We start from the raw sequence: 22,333 nt of genomic DNA, 5'->3' as shown, positions 1-22,333 counted from the left end.
TTAATATTTCATTTGGATTCCTGCATAGATTAAAATACTGCTGAAGTTCAGAGAGCCAGCATGCTGCCGTTTCATTATATATTCTGCAAACAAATAAGGATGTAGGCTTACCATCAAGAACCACGTTCACTTACGTTGAATAGGCAAAGCAAGTCTCAGATGCTAGCACACCAAAAGAAAGAAATAAAACTCCCAAATTATGTGACCATTAAAATGCATATCAATGCAAATAGAGTATAGGGGAATTTAAATTAACTCTTGAAATTCCCCATATTTTGTTGTAGTATTTAATTTCAGTCAACAGCATTGCAGGTAGCTGGGTGTATGGCAATTGGTTCTTGCACTGTGCAAGCTAGAACAATAAAACACTTTTGAATTACACTTAGCAAGCAGGAGAATGTCTGCTTCTTGAGTGCTGTAGCACATAGGGATACTAGAGTGTCATATAAAAAAGTATTTGCCAGCAAGAGTTTTGGATGGACTACTAAAATGGTCTTAAACAGGAATTAAATATATATGTCCATTACCTGTGCTAGCTTTGTAATGGATAATAAACCTGTACTGGTAACCAGAGATAAGAAACAGCTGTTCTCAGTTTCTGGGCTTCTGCCAAAAAATGAAATTATTATTCTCTTAGCATAGCTGTAAAAAGTACCACGTATTTTGTCAACACAAATTTATGCAAGGCTAGAATCATCCAGGAAACCAGAAGTGTATTATAGACAGCTTCACAGCAATCTCTTGCAGGAACACTAAATCCAATTATGCAGAACATCACAGAATTGTTTGTTATTCCTAAAGCACTTAGTTCTCATGAAAGCAAAGTATTTGTTCCTCTTCTAATGTATCAAGAACACTATCGTATGTAAGATTCTGCGATAATAAATTATGACTGCAAAGCTCTTACCCAGATTAATTCAGAAGCAGCAGAAGAAATACACCTTCCAAAAAATATGCAGCAATCTAGTCTATCCTTTAGGCATTGAATTAAAAACAAATGTTAAAGTGTAAGAACTGTAGCTTGGTGGTATTCCCGTTGGGAATATTAATTTTTGTTTGGGAAAGAAATATATAAGAAAATAAATTTTCAGTTAATACTGAAGGGTATTTTATATTCAAAAATTATAACTTAGTATAATCCTATTCAAATTAGTCCTCAAATAATACCAATTCCCATGGGTAAGAAACCTTATCATTCACTGAGTAGGAGTTTTTAAACTATTTGATGAACCGCATATTAACACACAGGTTAGTATTACTGAATAAAAACATACAAAGAAATCACCAAGTAATTGGCAGCGTAAAATGAAATTGCGATCTGTGCCAGACTTCTGGGCTTTGGTTTCCTACCCTCTTCTAGACGATGGAGAATATTGGATCAGTCACCAAAATTACATTTACAGTTTATGTTATCACCAGTAGAAAGAATAATTAAGCATTGTGGTTAAGAGTTTTGTATGAACCTAAAAATAGGGTTAAAAGTAGGACATGTTCCCTTATTTTAAGGTAGTTACCATCAAAACATTAAACGATATTCTATTTTTGATTTTTTTTGCATTCCTATAAATTATGTAATAGATTGTATCGTTACATCGTTTGAGGCTACAGCAGGACCCAGAACCTGAGAAGCTGTATGCATCTCACAGCTGCAGCTCGTGCTACCAAAAAGAACAGCTTAATGAATGGCAACCTCAGCCTTCATGGCTCGTCAGCTATGCAGTCTACAAACACTGAACAAAACAGCAGTCCCTGTCCCAAGAACCAGTATTTGATCATAATAAATTATGCATATAATTGAGTATTTGTGTTTGAAAATGCTCACAGTTCGGTGCTCTTGCATGTGTTGGAGTGTGTCCAGAGAAGGGCTACAAAGCTGGTGAGGGGTCTGGAGGACAAACCTTATGAAGAACGACTGAGGGAGCTGGGGTTGTTTAGCCTGGAGAAGAGGAGGCTGAGGGGAGACCTTATCACCCTCTACAACTACCTGAAAGGAGGTTGTAGAGAGATGGGGGCTGACCTCTTCTCCTTGGTGACAAGTGATAGGACGAGAGGAAACGGGTTCAAGTTATGTCAGGGGAGGTTTAGATTGGATATTAGGAAACATTTTTTCACTGAAAGGGTTATTAAACATTGGAATAGGCTGCCCAGGGAGGTGGTGGATTCACCATCCCTGGAGGTGTTTAAAAAAAGGGTAGATGGGGCACTTAGGGACATGGTTTAGAAGTGGCTCTTGTCAGGGTAGGCTAAAGGTTGGACTCGATGATCTTAAAGGTCCCTTCCAACCTCAGCAATTCTATGATTCTATGATGCAGACTTCAATGGCAGTGCGGTGTTCTATTTTTCCATGAGACCTAATGCTGCAATTCAAATTCTGTGTTTCTTGCGCACTTTGGGAGTTACCTGTTTTCCTGGTTCATACCTATGAAATTTAATTTCACCTTTCTCTTTTAAAGAATGCAAAACTGTGTAAGTAATAGGAAAGCAATACGCTCAGCTTAGCTACAGATGGTTAGTTGGGGGTTGAAGACAACAGCAGGACCTACAGAGATGCTGTCATACGCTTTTCATAACTCCTTGGCCACCAGCAATCTAAAACAGGATTATCACAGCCATATTGCTTCCAAATATATTCCTTCCCTTCCCTAGCTTCTCAGCATTGTCTAAAATGTATGTGGAACCCATTGCCCCACTCCCCACCCAGCCTGTGCCCTGTTCACGGTTGTTTTTCCTTCTCCTTTTCAAACCATCTAGAATGGCTCCAGCTTCCTCCACTGCTGCTGATTTATCTCCCCTCTGTGGGGTCCCTATCCTCCTTCCAGCCCTTCTTCACAGTTCACGTGCATGCGACTCTAGCGAAATAGCAAGGCTTCCCTCTACAGCCATTTTTATAAGCACGTTCTATCTCTTTCCTCCAACTCTTGTTGTCCACACTCCAGTACGTGGGTGAACGAGGGGCAGTATATATTTCATTCTGCAGACTGGCTTCTGTGAAGCTGGTCAACAATTCTGGTACAAATTAAATGAAACATGTATACTGGTCATTTTTATTTGTATGGATTGTGATTTGTTGACTTTGTTAAAATACCTGCAGCTTGGCAGTGCTGTTTTTAAAGTGTCTATTGTGAATGAGAGAGGGAAAGAAAATACTCTGAGCCAAATGATCAAGCAGCTAATTACGGTAACAAATTATTTTCCTTTGTGAACAGCAGGGGTCACTAAAAAGAAGGGTTACACTGGCTGAGGCAAACAACTAGATCACTTTGCATATAAAAAAATCACTATATTAAAAATGAAGATTCTTGGTCGTACTGTTTTTGACAGATAACAAACCCTTAAATTAAAAAAAAAAAAATAGCTTTCTGATTATGGCCTAAGATATGTCTGCCTCTAATAAAATCTCTAATAAAAATTATATAGAAGTTTTTTACCTACAATGAGTTTAATATAATGCTTTGTTACAAAATATTTTAATTACATTGCACGTTGATGTTGACATTTAATGCAGTGATAGCCAAGAGTGAGTAATGGCATTTCCTCTGTATTTCTCATGATCACACTGTCATTTTCTCCCTTATTTGCTGTTACTGGAAGTCAATGAAAGACAATTAGTATTGTGGAAAAATAAAATTGTTCTCCATTTAGAAAAAATCAACGAGAAAATAAAATATTCAGGTGGTATCTCAGTGTAACTTCACTCAACATAAAATGTAAACAGGCACGTAATTCTGTTCGTGGAAGGGTGGAAAGCACTGACCACATAAGGAAAGAAATAGAAGAAAAGCCAGTCAAACACATTAGCAGGCGGAACCCTATAAAAGAACACAAGAGAAAGATAGGTTGCTTGCTCTGCTTCATATCTGTTCTGTAAGATTAGTAGTCAAGGAGGGTTAGGTTGGTTTTTTTTTTTGTATTTATCTTTGTTGCAGCTGAATGAGTTCAATTTCTCTCAGATTAGGGCAGAAATTTCAGAACAGCAGGTTAATCCTTCCTGTCTTCATGGGCAACTGAGCAAACAGACTTGTATCAGCGTGGCCGAGTGTAAAATTGTAATTCTAGAGATTAAGGTTGTCTTTCCTGTTTGCTTTGAACTTGACCTCCATGTTTCTCTTCTAGGTAAGTTTGTATGTATAAATGTATGTGTGCAGATATTTATTTATTTGTTTGTTTGTTGTTAACAGCTTCTGTCCAAGGCCCCTGGGAGAGGGCAATCTCACCCAACAAAGTGCCGTATTATATCAAGTGAGTATAAACAGTAATTAATTCTAGCTATTGATATTTGTCATTTACGAGCATAGTTGGTAGTTTCCTTAGATCATGGTGAACAGCTCCTATGGTGTCTAAATGGGAAGAACAAAAAGGAGTGAAGTGTGCAATAAATTTCACAGAAGTATGCTAGTTATTTAACAACGCAGTAGGATGCACTGATTTGTATGTTGTTTAGTTTTATGCTACTGTAAATCAACAGCAAACTAAGTAAAGCTGTGGGGTATCTGGATATTTGAATTTGTGCCATTGCTCACTGAAGAGTATGTATGGCAGGTTTTGAAAAACCAAAAAAACATTCCAAATTGCAGTTGTGAATGTGATATACTATTTTTTTTAACCTAGCAATGCACATACGTAATACAACAAATTCCTTTAGGGAGAGTACTCGGTAAAGTTTGTTGTGGAGGAATAGCAAGGGACAAATTAGTCCCTATGGACTATTCCTTTAGAGTTTATTTCCTAAATTGAGCTAGTTCTCTTTAAGATACGTGTATGTATAAAAAATGAGAGGAAAATTTAAGAAATCCACAATTCGGAAACATCTGCTTCTCATTTGGTGCCCTAAACAGAATCACTACGCAGCAAATAAGAAAGAAGTTTTAATACGTTTTTTCCTTCTCTCTTTAGTTCTTTATTATCTGTAATACGTGCCTTGAACTATTTATACATACCTTCCGTAGGAAACAGGTGATGCAATGTCTGTGATAAAGATTGTAGTGCAAGTAGCTGAAACATGGGTGTCTTTTCATAGGTATATTCACATGGTTCCATCTTATATTATATTCCCAGTAAACTTTGGAAACTCAGCTGTGTCACCAAAGCCATCTGGCTGCCAGTGGCACTTGCAGTGGCACTTCAGTTGCAACTTTTCACAACAATATGAAGTGCTACAGCAGCTTCAGAACAAGCATCTGAGTTACACGTGAAGAAAACTAAGTCTGTAGTGCAATACAGTGGGACAGTTGTACACCATTTGAGTTGGTTTACTGTTGCATTAAATTTGTAATTTTTCTGCTGTTAGTATTTGGCTATGAATAATGGAACAGTCACAAGGAAGCTGGAAATCTCTATCAAGGAGGAGGGGAGAGGGAAATCCATGGGAAACAAATGCTGGAAACCAAGTTGAGGCTCTGGTGCTTCAGAGCCAGTTTATGGCACTACTGTGAAGGAAGTATCAAGAAGAGTGTGGTGCATCAAGAAGAGTGTGGCCAGCAGGTCGAGGGAGGTCATCCTCCCCCTCTACTCTGCCTTGGTGAGGACACATCTGGAGTACTGTGTCCAGCTCTGGGCTCCCCGGTTCAAGAGGGACAGGGAACTGCTGGAGAGGGTGCAGCAAAGGGCTACCAAGATGATTAGGGGACTGGAACACCTCTCTCATGAAGAAAGGCTGAGGAAATTGGGTCTCTTCAGTCTGGAAAAAAGACAGCTGAGGGAGGATCTTTTCAACACTTATAAATACTTAAAGGGTGGGTGTCAGGAGGATGGGGCCAGGATCTTTTCAGTGGTGCCCGGGGACAGGACAAGAGGTAATGGGCACAAACTTGAGCATAGGAAGTTCCATCTAAACATGAGGAGGAACTTCTTTACCCTGAGGGTGGCAGAGCACTGGACCAGGCTGCCCAGAGAGGTGGTGGAGTCTCTGTCTCTGGAGACATTCAAAACCCGCCTGGACGCGTTCCTGTGTAACCTGCTCTAGGTGACCCTGCTCTGGCAGGGGGGTTGGACTAGATGATCTCCAGAGGTCCCTTCCAACCCTATGGTTCTATGATTCTAAAAGATCCTCCTTTTGTCTTTTCTGTGGAATGACTTGCCTTTATGGGGAGAGATGCCTTAGCAATTCTTAATGTAGGCATGAGATTCATTTTAGGCTGTGTATGCTACTCACATCCAGCAGCCATGGATGCTGATGTGGATCCAGCATCCAACTGTTGCCTCTTAGTGCGAAAATGGTTGGTGGTGCTCTTGCTAGAATTTGGTGTCAGCTTTCCATTTCTTCTTCTGTTCTAGGCCCTTTACAAATCCAAAGGAATATATTTGTTTTATTTTGTCCATTTTGGAAAATATCTTAATAGCCTTAAAGAGCTGTATCGGTACTAGTTTAATTAAAGTTTAAATTCAGTCACATATTTTATAAAAAAAACTTGCTGTCCTTGAGACGTAAAACAATGTGATCAAGTTTTAATGAGTCTTAGTGAGCTGTTACATCTATTCCCTTCTCCAGCTGTCCTCAGTCATTTTTCTTTTCATTCATTCTCATCGCTCATATTTCAGATTTACACACGACCAAATTGCCTGTTTTCTGTACCATTTTGATTTTTAAACTTAGAACATTCTTTCTGTATTCTTTGAACCATTACTTTCCTATCAATTGTTAATTGTCTAAAAGAGGTTCCATGAAGACTAAGCAGCTATAGATAACGTTCTCTTCATGTTTACATAATTTTCTTTCTGTCATTGATGTAGAATATTGGTGATAACCTCCTTTGTTAACCAAATTTGCTACACGTTTTGTTGGTTTTCATTTTATCTGGTTTTCCCTTGATGCTTAACTGTTTTATCTCATCATTTGCACATTTGCAATGACACAGCGTTTGATAAATCCATAAATCAGGTGGTACTCAGTGCTAAATCTTCAGCAGCGATGTTTACTTACTGCTAGGTATCTTCAAGCCTTGTGATTTTCCTGGTTAAAATTTCATTTTTATACAGTTGATTAATCTGCAGCAACTAGTTGCCTCTACACCAATCGCTTCAATAATTTCTTTTTGAGATTATTCATGCCAGTATTTTTTTTTTTCAAATTGTATTGGCATAGGCGTCATTGCCACAGAAAATAAAATACAACAGTGTACAACCTGTTTCAGCTGTTCCCAATCTCTGCCATTTTGTAGTTTCTTTGCCTACTGTCAGCCTCATAAAAATTGCAGTCTAATGGCCTTGCACCAGCTGCTGCATTCTGGTGGATTTCCTTCCACTTTTTTGCGTGCTTCCCTCCTTACGGAGATGACAAGCTGGGCCAACCGTTCAGCCTCACCTCTCCCTTCCCCAGCAAACTGAGAAATCAAATTTCTGTGTTCCAGGACAGCAGAAGTATCTTGGCTTCCCAAGCAGCAAGCGGATGTTGCTGCCTGGGTACTGAGCACTTGCCCAGCACACAAGGTGCTACTGAGGGGAAAAAAACCTCTCCCTTTTGCCTCTGAATTAAAACACGTAAAATTGCTTGAAAACACATTTTATCTGACCTTTCTTTTTGATCTTTTTCTCTCCCTCGATGTATTCCTTGTGTCTAGTACAGGATTTAAAGGTTTTATTAGAGCAAAAAAGAAGGGGAATATATAAAAAAAAAAAAAAGTTTTCAGTTTAATCAGTTCTCTTCTTTGAAGGCCTTAATCCTACTCTTACTGCAGCACAACCCAGAAAATGGGAAGGCAGAAACAGGCACAGACATGTCTGTACTCTTTAGTAATGTTTTAGGTATTCATTAAAATTTCTAAATTTAAGTTTTTAGGAGACAAAACAGGCAATTACTGTACATCAGAAATCTGAAAAGCAAATGGAAAAAATGCGCAGCACAAAGACTACTCAATACATATCAAAAGATAAAAAAAGTCTCAAATTCTAAAAAAGACAGATAACGAAGCTAGGGAGGCCGCAGATTTTAACATCGTAATTCAGGTTAGATCACATCTTAGCAGAGCTCACCCCGTGATGAAAGGGATCTCGTGTGCATGCATATACACGCTCATTCTTATCTTCCAATCAAACAGATAGAGGAGCTGCTCCAAAGCAGTGATAGATAGCCAAATCAAATGTCTGCTTTGGATTCTGCAACACCAGAAGCAGCATTCGGCCATGCTACACAACCCAATTCCTCTACAGGGTCTGTCCTCCCCGGGGCATGAGGGGTCATTAAGCAGCTACACTCTGAATCATGTGTGCATCTCTCTTGTGTAGGGCTTATCCTGTGCTCAGTAAACGTGTCCAGTACACCGTGCTGGGAGATCCCTGGTGCCTCGAGTAAGGAGGAGGAGTTGGATTGAAGTCGGCAACATACTCTAAAAAAAAAATAGTTCAGTAGTCCTGCCATCATGATGCGTTGAAATTTAATAGTTGTGACTTCTATATTTGTACTAATCTTTGACATTATTCTTCCTCTGTATAAGTGACTTGCCAGTTAATTGTGTCTGTCTTCTTACCCTCTTGCTGTGCCCATTCTTTTGAAGGATTAAAAGTGCTTCTGCAAAAATACAGTAGTCTTTCATCTCAGTACTTCCCACAAAGGAAGCCTTCCAAGTTATTTCCCAGCCAAGCTTATTTTCTTATAGAGATTATAGCAGTTCACTGAACTTTGTCCTGCTGAGGACAAAGCTGGATTCTCAGGGGCATAGATTTGACTCCTTGAGAAGATCCATATGAGCCTATCCATATAAATTAGCTATGCAGTGAGCTAACTCCGAGGACTACGCGTCTCCACTTTGTTACTCTTCCACATTGTAGTTTCCTATGAGAGTATTTGACTTACGTTAAATGTATCAGCTTGTGACATACATTTTTGTTAGTTTTAGATTCTGCAGTTATTCCGTACTTCACAGTGGAGGTCTAGTGGGCCAGTTTATATAAACATACTTCTTTGTTGTCTTAATTTTTAATCTCCCTTTTAATTGTTGTTTAGCCATGCAGAATTTCAACACAGGGAGAAGCCAAGAGCCCCGAGTTTTCATTGTAAAAGCAAACAGATTAAAGTCATGATTCTTTTACTTTTGCTCAACTTAGAGACAGGATAAATGAATCTATCTGAATTAAATTCTACTAAGATAAAATAAAGCAAAGAGTTGCTGTTCTGGTAAAATCACTTGGGTTAATTGTTTCTTCTGCAGAATGTAGATAAGTACGAGATGTAAAAGCAAGTAGGAATTATCTGTCAGATGGAACAGAGAGAGACATGGAGAACCATAAATAAATAATGTATGATTATGTATATGTAGTGAGTGATGCTGTGACCAAGCTATGAAAGCCGTGTGTATGGCTGACAGTTAACCTATCTACCAAGTACCAAGAAGGTATTATTTTGGCTTCTTAAAAGCACAGCTATTACGATCTTTTCCTGTCTTTCAGTTCTCAACTCTCCCTACCGAAATTGAAACTATCGTGAAGGAAAGAAAAAGAATAATACTTTTCAGTCTGCCTTTACGTGATGTAAATTATCATGCTGTCTAGCATAAAAACCTAAATTGAATATATCATATTTCTTAGAGGTTTGTCCAAGTGCAGAGTTTTTCTTTATCATTTATAGGGCTGTGAAGCCTTGGTTCTAAAACTTGTCACAAAAATTTAAACTTGGAGTGTAAATAAATGAGAAATCTTGAGCCTTTAACTACTTCTAAAATGAAAGCAAGGGTTAGAACCAGATGTGTTCCCGCTGACTGAGCAGGAGCACTCCGGGAAGATACCGTGGGTCTGCTCTTTGTTACCGTCTGTCAGCAGGGAGTTACTGCCCTCACATGCAAAGCAACTGAAGGGGATTTAATTTGTTTTGAAATGAATTGTAAATACTCCGCAGCAATTTTACCATATCCTAGCTGGTGCAGAGACCGGGGGCAGGACTGTAGCCTCCCGGTAGGGCCCGTAACTGACGGAAACCATGTGCTTTCCCACCATAACGGCGTGTACCGCAGTGCCTGTGTGGAGGGCAGAGAGCAGCTTCCTCGGGCACTTAGGCAGCACTTACAGAACTTGGTCCTTTTGATATGGCAGTACTCATATTTAGTAAATTTCTTAAGCTTTGACATCAAACTCATTCAGTATAAATTTTCACAAAGGGCGTATAGTGCTAAGCATTACAGAAAGGTTAAATAGTGCAGGGATAACATTCATGCAGGTTAAATCTTAAAATCTGTGGGTAATTGTTGTTTGCACAGTTTAGTAATGAGCTGGGCAAAAGAAATTTAGATGGAATCTAGCTTTCCTATTTTCCTAATTAAAAGGAACGCATCAACGTTTTAAATCCATTAAATCGAGCTACTCATTGTTTTCCAGCTCTGGGGCTAGGAGAGTAATAAATGAAATATTTTTATAGGCAGTAATGTGAAAAGTAAACTTTTGATACTGTACAAGGAGTTCATATCTTTATAGAGTGATAGAATATAATTACGTAACCTTAAATATTTTACTTTTATTATAGCTGAAATTGTCATATTTATTGTAAGCTGAATGTGATTTTTGCCTGAATTTTACTTTTTACTTCATTTCTATTCGCTCCATTTTACTTCAGTTGTTAAATGTAGCTTGACTGTGTTACACATCATCAAGAATAAAAAATTAACACAGCCAATATAATTTTTACAAAGTTGCATGACATATATACAATATGGTCCTATTTTATAGAGTATATGCCAGATCGTCTATAAAAAAATAGATTTTAAAGCTGCTCCTGATAGCTAAAATTTATTGCCATATACTTCAGGCCCATGTTTTAAACATTGTGTGCTTAATGAGCAGGATTCAAAAATAGGAATTATGTTTGATTTCCACTGGAATGCTTTGAACTTGAAAAGATTAGACATATTACGGGAAAAAATAGAAAGATTTGCCTGTCAGACTTTTCTTTTTTTAAAGATCAATTACATACTTAATTTAGATGACAAAGAGAAGACAGCTTCTGACAACTGTCCAATGAAATCTTCAAGGAAATGGGGAACAATATCTCAGATTTTTTACATATTGTTATTATACCAAGAAGTCTCATAATTCCTTTGTTTCCTCCAAAGACTGACAGCTCCTCCAAAACAGTGCTTGCCATATCTGTTGTCTGCATTGCCCTTGGTTCAGTGTCTTTTCTGATGCAGCTAGCTCCACAAATAAGCAGACCAACTATTTCCTCATTCCACATGGGAAAACTTTCATCCATATAATAAGAGAGTCAGTTTTAAATTTATCCCCCTTCTCCTACTGTGCCTTTCTTGTCTTCTTCATGATCTTATCAGTCTAATATAAGGTAGAACTATAATTAACATTTATGCATTTTAAGATATGTTTCAATACCAATGAAAAAAGTAGTGGATATGGACCCATATGATTTACATCACCAGCTGTATTTGCTATGGATGCACAGACTTTGGTAGACTGTGTAATGCTCTAGTCTAGTATTGGCATCCAGGGCAACGCAACAATCAAGAGAAGACTGTGAATGCAACAATCAGACATGTCTCCTGGGCTGCTTCTGTTTCTCTAAGTGGCCTGTCAGGGCAAGGTCAGATTTTTTTTCCTGGGTTGATTTATTTTCCAAAATGAACTCACTGAAGCTGAGGAATCTCTCTTGCATTTGGTCTTTCCCTGACCTTCTAAGATGCCAGCTCTCCTACAGACTGCAATAAGTTCCTAGTTTGCAGAATATTCTCCACCTGTCTTGGCATATTTCTTGTCCTGAGAGATTTGTTTAGTCTTTACTTAGTGAATCATGAGTATGGATTATGTGGCCTGTTTTTCTCCTTATTGAATCCCTTTCAATATTTTTTTTTCCCGTCCAATAATACCTGCCATCAGTTTTGTGTTGCATGTCGGTTTTGTGATATCCTTATCTTTAGACCTTCAGTCCTGAGAACTAATTTGTGTATGTATTATGCTTAGGGGTATATATTATGCTTATAGATTCTAAAGGAAACATAAAATGAATTAACTGAGAACTGTAAAAATGTCACTAACGTTGCATTTAGACTTAAGTAAAGATTCTAACCAATAGGTTAGGAATGATCAAATCATCTATATTCATTTTGCTTGCTTCTCATTTTCTGATTTAAAAGTTGAACTTTATGAGATAAATTGCAATTTCAAATATGATGTATAGGCTTGGCAGCTTCTTGCACGCTACATATTTGCTTTGAATTTGAAGTATTCATCAGATAAATTCTTATATTAGGAAATCTATGGCTGGATAATGTAAGAAAAACAAACCATTAAAAAAAAAGATGCATCACAACATCTCTGAATGAATTGCTTTTCTTACATGGAGTTTTGACAAGCATTCGTGTTTTTTCCGTGGCAATTGAGCTCAGAAAATGAGATTATGGTAAAACATAACAGAGACTCATTATCAAGTAGCATTCTTTATATAACCAGCCTAGCCCAGACACCAAATGGTGTCTAGAGCCTGCCGAGTAGAATAGTGAGTAGAGGTCAAGCTTTGCTACCTAACGCCTACTCGTTCTGCGTGTCTAGGTCCTCCCTCCTCTTTTCCAGCAGGGCCAAAATTTGCATAAATGCTGTATGTAGGCCTAAGGTTGAGGGTTGGAGGGCGCACAAACTCACTTAATACAGCAATAATTTACTAAGAACGCAGGTTGCCGTAAATATATGTGAAGTTGTCAGTGTGAGTTTTATTCTTCGCTTCTATACTTCACACTTTATGATGTGAACTTACACACTATTATGTTAATGAAATTGTATTGTAAATTAATGTGGGAGGATTAACATGCACATTTGAATTTTCATGCAATAGATAAAGGTTGTAAAAAGAAACCTAAATATCTAAACCCACGATAATCCAGTATTTTGTATTTATCTACACATCTGCTAGAAAACTTTCTATTATTTTAACATTTAAGTAGAAAAAAGGGCTTTAGATATGTAGCTAGTAAGTAGCCCACATTGCCTTTTGAATTTCAATATGTACCTGCCTCCTGTTTTTCCTTTTCAAGATGCTTTTTCTGTTCAGTACTGCAGAGATGATATAGAAGGGCAAAGATACATTTTTCTGTGCTTCATTTTTAACAAAGTTAACTCAATTTTTTCACTTAAAGGCTGTATTATTGGAGAAAATGTTGTAAAACTTAATGCTTGAGGGTTATGACACCCTGCATGAGGTATACTAAGAAAAATCGCTAGAGAGAAAGGTTATAGGCATGCAGTTAAAATTTAAAGGGCTAGCTAGAAAACTACTGTGTTGACTTGGGAACAGATGACTTCATACAAGCATCTCAACTATATCATCAACATGAAACACCATGTTAAGATTTTAATCATAGCCCAAAGCATTTCTAGTTGAGACATGGGTGTAACACTTTGTTCGTAATTAGGAGACACCTTTGCAGCAGGAAATATCCCATGAACATCTCCAGGAGATGGGAGTTAAACAGTATATGGTTATACGAATGTATTGGGTTTGTTCCAGTATTTTAGCTGTTGTGACCTAAAAATGTGGAACAAACAAATATGAGGAAGACAAAAAGTAAGGTATTAAATTTCAATTGAATAAAAATACTCAAATAAGTTTTATTTCCAAGCAGTATTTTCCGGTCCACCATCTGCCATCCTGAAGGTTCTGTAAGCGAGCAGATAGGCATTTTAACATTGTAAAGAAAGTGACAAAATGCTAACGGATTCTACTGCATACGGAAACGCAGAAAAGCTGGCCCTTCATTAGAATATCAGAAGCTGCGTATGTCCTCCCAGATCAGTGGTTTTTATCTACTATTTCATCTTCAATTTAACTCTGCTTAATTGCATTTAGCTTTAGGACTTCATCAATGGCAACGTTGTTGGCTGACCTCATCTCTTTTTTTAGAAAACATAGAAAAAGTTAAAGCAATTGCAAGCACTACTAGATACTAGCAACAACAGCAGCAGCAGTAGTAAACAGATTACGGCCATAGAGAAGACTGCAAAGGTCCCTAAGGAAATCTGTGCATAATTTAGTTTCAGATATAACCACGGAGATAATAGCAATATGAAGTAAACTCAGAAGCAATTCTTCCCTTGACTAAAACTTCACTTGAAGGTTTAAAAATGCAAATTTGATAGGAATCCTAAGGTTAAAATAATATATTATATGCACATATATGCATTCTATTACTCTTGGGACTACCTCTGCCCGAACAGTTAAGGAACAATTTGAAAAGTGTTTAAAGCAAAATTCCTCTCAGTGAGAGGTTTTTAACCATGTTTTCTGAGAATCCCTAGAATCTATAAATCGTGTACTGACTTTGATAAATGTGATTAAACCGCTAAATGCAGAGAAGTTCTGAAGTAAACAAGCCTACATTTGTGATAGATTTTCTTACATCTTGAGTAGAGTTTTGTATATCATTAATTTGCATTTCGTTTAGTTTTGTGTTTAAAAGCATCCTCTACTTCCATTTTATCACCAGCTCCAGTCATACTGCAGTTGCCAGTTTTACTGAGCAAATTTCGTTAGTATATGAGATGTTCTAATGTGAAATATTTTTCTGTATATTTATCAGCTTTTAGCTATAGCAGTGATGTTCAATTATTTTTACTGCTGTGTTTTGCTGAATCTTGACTATAAAAATGTAGTCATTGAATATTAAAGGTTTGCTTTCACGACACAATATTGATATTCAATGTGGCTTTTGTAAGACAATGCTAGTTCAAGTTCATTAAAAACATATCCTGAAATTAAGCCATTTAAAATATAAAACTAAACTCTGCATCTGAACTATCGTTCAGAGATATTCACTAACCCAAACCTATAGGGGTTTGGATATTTTTAAAAATCTAAACCTCACAATGATCGTTTCAGGAGGTAAAGAGAGCTTGCATTTATCATTTAAAAATTACTGTATGTTTTGTGAAAAGAAACCCCATGATTTTCATAATTGCCTTTGATGTGAAGCACAAAAGAAAAGCTGGCTCTAAGTGACAGCCGTATTCAGTCCCTTCAGAGATGACTGAAAAGCACGTTAGACAGCTCTGAATTTTGTTTTTTCTAGAGGATATCTTTATCTTGAAGTATTCCTAAACTAAACTTACACCAACTACCCACCTGAATGATCTTCAGTTTCAATGTCTTTGGGGTTTTTTTGTGAACGCTATTTCGAAATTAGCCAAAAAAAGAGAGAAGGAATATTCAAGCAATGACAGGCCACGTGGTCTGTCTGTGACAAAGGAAAACATATTCGTCAAGCTGATGCTGTACTCATGTGCAGCAGTAACAACTCAAAGCAAAGGGCTTGCCACAGTGAGGGAAATAGAATTTAAAGGCATTTTTTGTTTGAAGGAGAAAATTCTTATTTGAAACAAGTTACCTTGGAGGTCCTAGCAAGTTTCTTGATCAGTTGCCGATAATATATTTCAAAACAAGAACTTGGAAGAATGACACTTACTTAGAACATCGAATAGCTGGATGTTAGGGAACAAGTCTATTTGCTTAACTTCTTCAGTCCCTTAGACATCAGGAGCATATCAAAATGACTCGTTTAAGACTTTTGATTTCCAGTGATGTATTTTCTTTGAAGGTTATCTGCTAATCCTTTCCTTACATGGGAGTCTTTTTCTTCAGGACTGTCCTTGACAAAACAAAACAAATCTTTCCACTGACACTGTTCAATATCCAGAACATTGCCCTCCTTTTTCCTGGAATTCATGTCTGTTTCCAGTACATGTTTTTTTCCTGCCCGGTCTTTTCTAGCTTCTGTACCCTTTTCTCACTAAAACAGCTCTTAATAAGGTCGCTAATAATTTCCTGTCCAACTTGAAGAATCTTTTCAGTGTTCACATTCTTCTAGGTCATTCCACCACTTTCAATGAACCATCTTCCTGCTGTCCTTTCTTGTTTTCTCTTGGCTTGCTGTCAGGCTTTGCTTGTAATAATTTACCACTCACTTTTTCTGCATCTTCTCCTCGCCTTGTAGTGCTCCCTTTGCAGAGCCAGTCCTCCCACTGGCAACACTCTGCCTCCCGCCCTTCACCCTCTTTATCCTACATTTTCTTAGCACTCCTTTTAGTCTTCAGTCCCTGGGTTTATCCCAATAGCAACCCCAGTGACTCTCCTTTCAGAGTTTTGTTTCATTTAGTTGTGCTGATAACTTCTAAATGCAACTTGTTAATTACAGAGTTCTTTCCTGTTTTCTTTATAGCATTCCCATTAGACAGTTTTTAAGTCCTGAGCTCAAAAAGACCAAAATAGATGTTTTCTTTCAAACCTCAGTGTTTCTCCGTTGACATTTTCCACTATTTTACACAAGGTTTTGCTGCCTCCGTTAGCTATCCTTTCAGTCTCCTATATGTACTTTATGCCTACTTACACATTTAGTGTTGCTTATCCTTAAAATATTTTATCTCCTTTTCCTGCATCAAACAAGTAGAATTTTTTGTTCTGCTTTCTGCTTAAAGTTGTCACCCTTCTTAGAAATTTTTTCTTAGTACTCAGTCACTCTGATTAGCAGTAATCTAATTCAGCCTCAACCATTACTCGCTCATTAAAAGACGCTGTGTTCACTGTATTGCCAATACTTATAAAATGAATTATAATAGCCCAGAGTACTTTGTTGCGTAAATGATGAAATATGTGAAAAGAACTTAGAAATTCTTTGTGGCACTGTTGCTTTCTCCATCACCTAACTTCAGAGTACATTTTAGAGCATCTTTTTTGCTTGATTACGTACCGCTGTATTAGTTTTACTATATCTGTGCACAAAAGGCAGATACTTTTCACATTCTACCGGTTCATGTGGATTAACAGAGAATTTTAAAGAACAATAAAAATACTCCTTTCTTATCCAGGTGTCTGACCTGTCTTGAAGAAGATTGAGCTGATCTAGATCCTGCAGAAGTCCCCATGCTAGCAGGCTCCATTAACTTAAGCTCCCTTGAATTCTTTGTCCGTCAGGGCTGGCAGGGATTGACATTGCCAGAAATACCACTTTCTCGTATGGGGAGCCTGGAGATTGAACCATAAGAAGCTAATTGTCTTGGTAATAAGGTTTAGTAGCAATTTTCTGGGAGATGGTTATCTCAAATTCTATATTTCGGAATTCATGGAACTAATGGAATTTATCTAAACCTGTGTAGCTTTACAATATTGGGAAGTTATTGAACTTAGTTTACAGTGACGGTTTGTTAACACACATCAGCTCCATATTTGTTAAATACTGTTTGCTTCTGTCTCCCTCCGAATTCCAACTAGTTGCTAAAGTTTTTCCTACTGAGTGGAAGAGGGTGTCTCTGCCTCTTGTTCTGAGATAATATACCATTGGGCAAGGTACTGCAGAAATATGAATTTGCCCTGAGCCCGTTGACTCTCAAGAGTAACAAGCTGCCTCGTGGCTGTCCATCACACTAGGTACAGCTGCATTCAGCAGTGGCACATAAGCATACCAGTATTCTCTGCAAAAATAATAATCAGTTGTTGACATTTGCATTTTTCAACATGGAGCCCTGCTTTGAACACCTCTTTGTTATAAGTAGTGGGTTTTCACAGAAGAAGGTCTTTGATGAGAACACTATTCAGTGGTCATCCAGTGGCTCCTGCATAAAACAAGCAGCAAGAGAGAAACTAGTTATGATTAAATGCATCTCTAGCAGAAGAACTTACACTTACGGTCAGACTCAGTAGACACAACCATTCACAGTCAAATCTATATTTTTTGCTTTATTTCTCTTTTGTACAATACAATGAAATTCCAGCCATCTTGAGTGCAGAGCTGTATGCAAGTACAGTAGCTTGCACCACAGCCAACAAGTCAAGGGCAAAATTGGACAGGCCACTTTAAACTGTCACTAAAGCATACCAATAGACTGAGAATGGGTTTCATACTAATGCTGCTGGAAGAAAGTTTGACTCCTCATTAAACGATAGTCTGTCGTGAATGAGAATTTAGAAAAATCTTTTAGCAGCTATTCCTCCTCACACCAGTCGCATTTCCAGTGATCTCGCACTGAAATAGTGGCGTAGCATAAAGACAAATCAAGTTCTTCACCAGCTCATCTCTTCACAAGAGAAGGCAAGTTTCCTTTCTGTTAGTACAGCATGCAATACAATGGATCTCAACTCTAAATTAGGTTCTCTAAGCGGTACTACAATGGAGATATTTAATAATAACAATTAGTCTGAATAATGTACTCTTGGCAGCTGCCTCTGATGCTTTTCATTGCAGTATGCTTTCCTCATTGCAGTCAGTACTACTGAAATGCCTTTAGCAACATAGCACCTACTTTATATGCTCAGACATCTCCCCAGAATTAGAAATGGTAGTTGCAACTTTTTTGCCTTCTCATGAGAAATGTATGCTCATGATTTGCAAGAGCCTGGTTCATTACAAAAGAGATTACCACTACTGTATATGCTGTTTTTTCTAAACATCATCTACATGGCCTAGAACTTGGCAATTAACAAATCACAGCAGTATCCCACCAACCCAAACTAGAATCATATACTAGCACCCACTCAATTTCTTGTCCTCAACTTCTGTTTTTAAATTCTTCAAAAACGCAGACTCTGTTTTCCAAATCCTAACTGGTTTCCTGAGCAGGTATTTCTCTGAAAACTATTTTATTTTTCTCAGCAGTGTTGGCACTTGCATTTCCCCATTACTGGAATTGGTGCTCACTTAGCATGGCTCAATCACGATTCTAAGCTCTGCTGTACCTTTTCCTATACTGTCAGCCTTGGAAGCTTCTTTATTCCACCTTGTTATTTAGAGGAGAGCCTGCTTTCAACTCCAAGTCAAGCCATGGTTGTATTATTCTAAGGCTTCCTTTGAAAAAAAAAATTAGAACAAAATCCTCATCAGTGGTAATTAATTTTGACAGTGTAGGCTTTGTAGCAATTCACAAACCTGTACTTTGTGCATCAGCATTCCTTATTATTCTAATTAAAGTGGAACATTGTGCCCTCGCCAGTCATTAATGGGTTTTCATTTTGTAAATGACATTTGCAAAAGTTAAAACGGGCAGTTCATATAAAGTCCACAGGCAAGAGCGTTAAAATTAGCATCACCATAGCAACAGTCTTCCATCATTAGTATTCAGGGCAACAGCAAATGTTTTGTTGTGCTTTTGTTTCCAAAAAAAGATTTTTCTTTACTTGTCATTCATAAGTAGAAAAGGCTCAAACCTGTATATTTCAGGTAAAATTATTATATTCATTTGGATGTCACTGTTCTAGAATTTCCCAGGGTTTTTTTGAGGTATTTATTTTTCAGGACAGAAGCTGAATTTCACGATCTCTATGGCTGTGTATGTCTAACCTCCTGAGCGACATTTATTCATTGCCAGCCTGCTGCTCAACAGTAGAGTTTTATATGAAGTCTGTCACTTCTGCTCAAGAATCTGTATGAAGTAACGAATTCCACTGAGAATTTGTAAAAGATGCATGCACGGTGGAACATGGTCAGTCCCCCGTTAAGTGGAGTGTGCATCTGCTCAATGCTGTGTTTGGTGTTTAAATGATCCTATTTTTATATTCTTTTTTTTTACCCCTCTCAGGAATTGAAATGTAAGTGCATACATCACCTCTGGTGAAACAATATTTAAATATTATCTTGTCTTGCGCAGTTTAGAATTGGGGAGAGAAGAAAAGGGTGCCCCCCCTAAGGGAAACCGAGGTAGATTATGAGTGTAGTCCAATGTGCTTTATTGGAAGAGGTGAGGCTGGCTACTTTTTTTCTGAAAGTTTAAAGAGGACGTAATCATCTGGGAGCACGTTGCAGCAATACGTTGCAGTTCAAGAAACAGTTTAGCACCACATCTCCTCAATGTACCCTGAGGCATCCTGTTTGCGTATGTCTCGTTCAAGCAAAAAAATGCAATCAGTATAGTAGAAGCAATAGTTGTCCTCTAGAAACAAATAGTTTGTGTGCAGACAGAGAGGGGTTAAGAAAAGAAAAGCAAGGGGAAAGACATTAAGGAAAGTAGATGATGGGTGGAGTGAGGTCAGTAGAAGGCTACTGTTTTAATTTGATGTATCTAGGCTTGTAAGTAATGAGCCCAGGTCAGAAGTAACTAAATGTTCTCTAGCATTATGTCTCTAGGTTTTGATTTGGCACAGGAAATTTCCTTCTTTCCTCTTCATCTTCTGGAAAGACTTCATTTTGCAGATTTCTTGCAGAGAAGAGTCTTCAATGAGTAAACACACTTTACTGCCTTGCAAAAGCTGGGGTATAATCCATTCCATGAAAGATATTCCCGTATTTTAATAAATGTGGCACATTTTCATACAGTGATTGCCTTGCTAGTACCTGCCCTTGTATCACTGATTAATTTTTCAGCTAGTAAAATCTGCAGAATTGGAAAACCTTTAAAAATGGTAAATACATCTGAGGAAAATCACTCTCAGATCAACTAAAAATAATCCATGGTGGATTGACCAATGATAGTTGGCACTTGGAGAGCTTTAACACAGAAGGTGACTGCTGTAACTCTGAGGTTCTGAAACATCTACATGTTCAGACCACTTATTGTCTCTCTTTTACAGAAGCACCTTTTTGCTAGGTCACGTTATTTTTTCCCCTGTGCTGATTCACTCTACTTTTTTCCTTTTTTGCCGCTTGTCAGATGCTTTCTGTGAGATTCAGCATGCTAAAGCAGTTCATTTTCTCTCTTTTAGACTTCCATCCCCTACTGTAGTGAAGATAGTTACTTACTGAACTGTAATACTTTGCAGAATTTTGCCATTTGATCTTCTTCGATAAATTCAGTGGTGAAGTGGAGCATCGTAAAAACTGAATAATTTTCACTAAATCCAGAATTCTGTCTTCATTTAACTGAAAGGTTTCATGACCCTGGCATTCTGTCTAAGCAAGCTGCGTTGTAACTGAGTAAGTTCCATACTAGTTTCTTGCAATGCTGAATCTTATAATCATCAAGCAACCTACATGTTTTTAAATCAACTTTGGAGATCTTTTTAAATTATTAGCTCTTTACAAGCATTGAACTATAACTTCATTAAAATGATTTACCTAAATTGCAAGGCTTTTAAAGCGTTGTTTATTGTAATAACGACAGGCAGAGAGGCCATTTCTGGGAAGAATCAGTGACAGATTACTATTTTCCATTCCAGACTCCATTAACTCAGGGACAGACACTTGAGCAGTGTTGTGGCAAATAAGAGGAAAATACCAGTTTCTTACTTATCCAAAATGGGTAAACGCTGCATTTTCCAAAATATATGTGTATATACTTTCTACTTGTGCATGTCCTTGAAAAAGCTACTGAAGCTGTTCTTTGTTGAAGATGTTTCTGTGTTTGGTCTAGAAATACAGAAGGAGACGCACATCGGTGAGTATGGATTTCAGATCCACTATACTAGTTGCAGATTTCCCATCTAAAGAGTCAACTCTGGAAGCAGAAGTAAGCAAACAAAATATCCTCCATGTTTTGTTTCATATCTTAATCTTCTTCAAAATCACACCCAGCTTCAACCTATGGAGACCCCGGAGAGTGGAAATAAGTGGTTTGCAGCTGTTTTCCTGAGTGTAGCAGACTATGTATTTTGTAGCTGGGAATGTCAATGATTACAGGAATAAAAAAATAGGAAGAAGAAAAAGAGTTAGAACTACTAAACCTAAACCACATTTTTATTTCTCCATCTATAAACTTTTAGTGCAAGTAATTTGGAATAAAGGCATCTTGAAATTTTAGTTCAGTGTTTAGAAGGAAATACCTTCCAGATTTCTGCCAGTGAGAGCATTTTAGCCGCTAGGATACAGTTGTTGAAAAGCATATTTTATCTCTATATTTCAGTTTATTTTAAGTATCACCTGAAAATTAGAGGTTAAAAAAATGATTCTCGAAGGTCTCTTACTGATGAGCTCACCACCTTTTCTAAATACTGGTTTGAACTTTGGACTTCTGAACTGAGCTATTTTGACATAAACCATCACTAGAAGCATAAACAAAAAACACCAAGAGATTATCTTTCTGACCATAGGTGCACTCACCTTATATGTTCTTTTAATTACTGCCTGTTAATGGAAGTGCTTATTCTTTTAGTACTGCTGTGACATTACCAGACAATTTAAAACACTTAGCAGACTGTTCAGTTGCAGGTGGTGTTCTGTATCTTCATATTTGACCAGTATTTTGTCCTGCACATTCCTCATTCATCTACTTTTCCACTATTTTAATTGTCCAATGGCACAAAAGCAATGAAATCCTTGCTAATATCGTCCTTACATGTTGGTGGTTGCTTTCGTATGCTTTTATTTCTTCTCCTCTTTCCAGTTTGAGGGAGGAATAAATATTTATTGACACTGTAACCATCTTGAAACGAGCAGAACAACCTACAGAGGATTCCAAGTTATGGTGGGGGCAGTTTAGGCTCCCATCGGGCTTA

General features: G+C 37.6%; 1 protein-coding gene across 11 annotated transcripts in view; it reads left to right on the top strand.

Annotated features, from left to right (window-relative positions):
* DMD (dystrophin) overlaps positions 1 to 22,333 on the top strand; it is a 1,301,546-nt gene that overhangs the window by 1,177,537 nt on the left and 101,676 nt on the right. For all 11 annotated transcript variants that reach the window (XM_054189211.1, XM_054189212.1, XM_054189209.1 and 8 more), the window contains one exon: positions 4,179 to 4,239. In XM_054189211.1, the coding sequence (XP_054045186.1) occupies positions 4,179 to 4,239 (61 nt within the window). The remainder of the gene's footprint in view (positions 1 to 4,178; positions 4,240 to 22,333) is intronic.

Source organism: Rissa tridactyla, chromosome 1 (genome assembly GCF_028500815.1).
Source record: "Rissa tridactyla isolate bRisTri1 chromosome 1, bRisTri1.patW.cur.20221130, whole genome shotgun sequence".
Lineage (NCBI taxonomy): Eukaryota > Metazoa > Chordata > Aves > Charadriiformes > Laridae > Rissa > Rissa tridactyla.
This window is presented reverse-complemented; position numbering and strand designations above follow the sequence as displayed.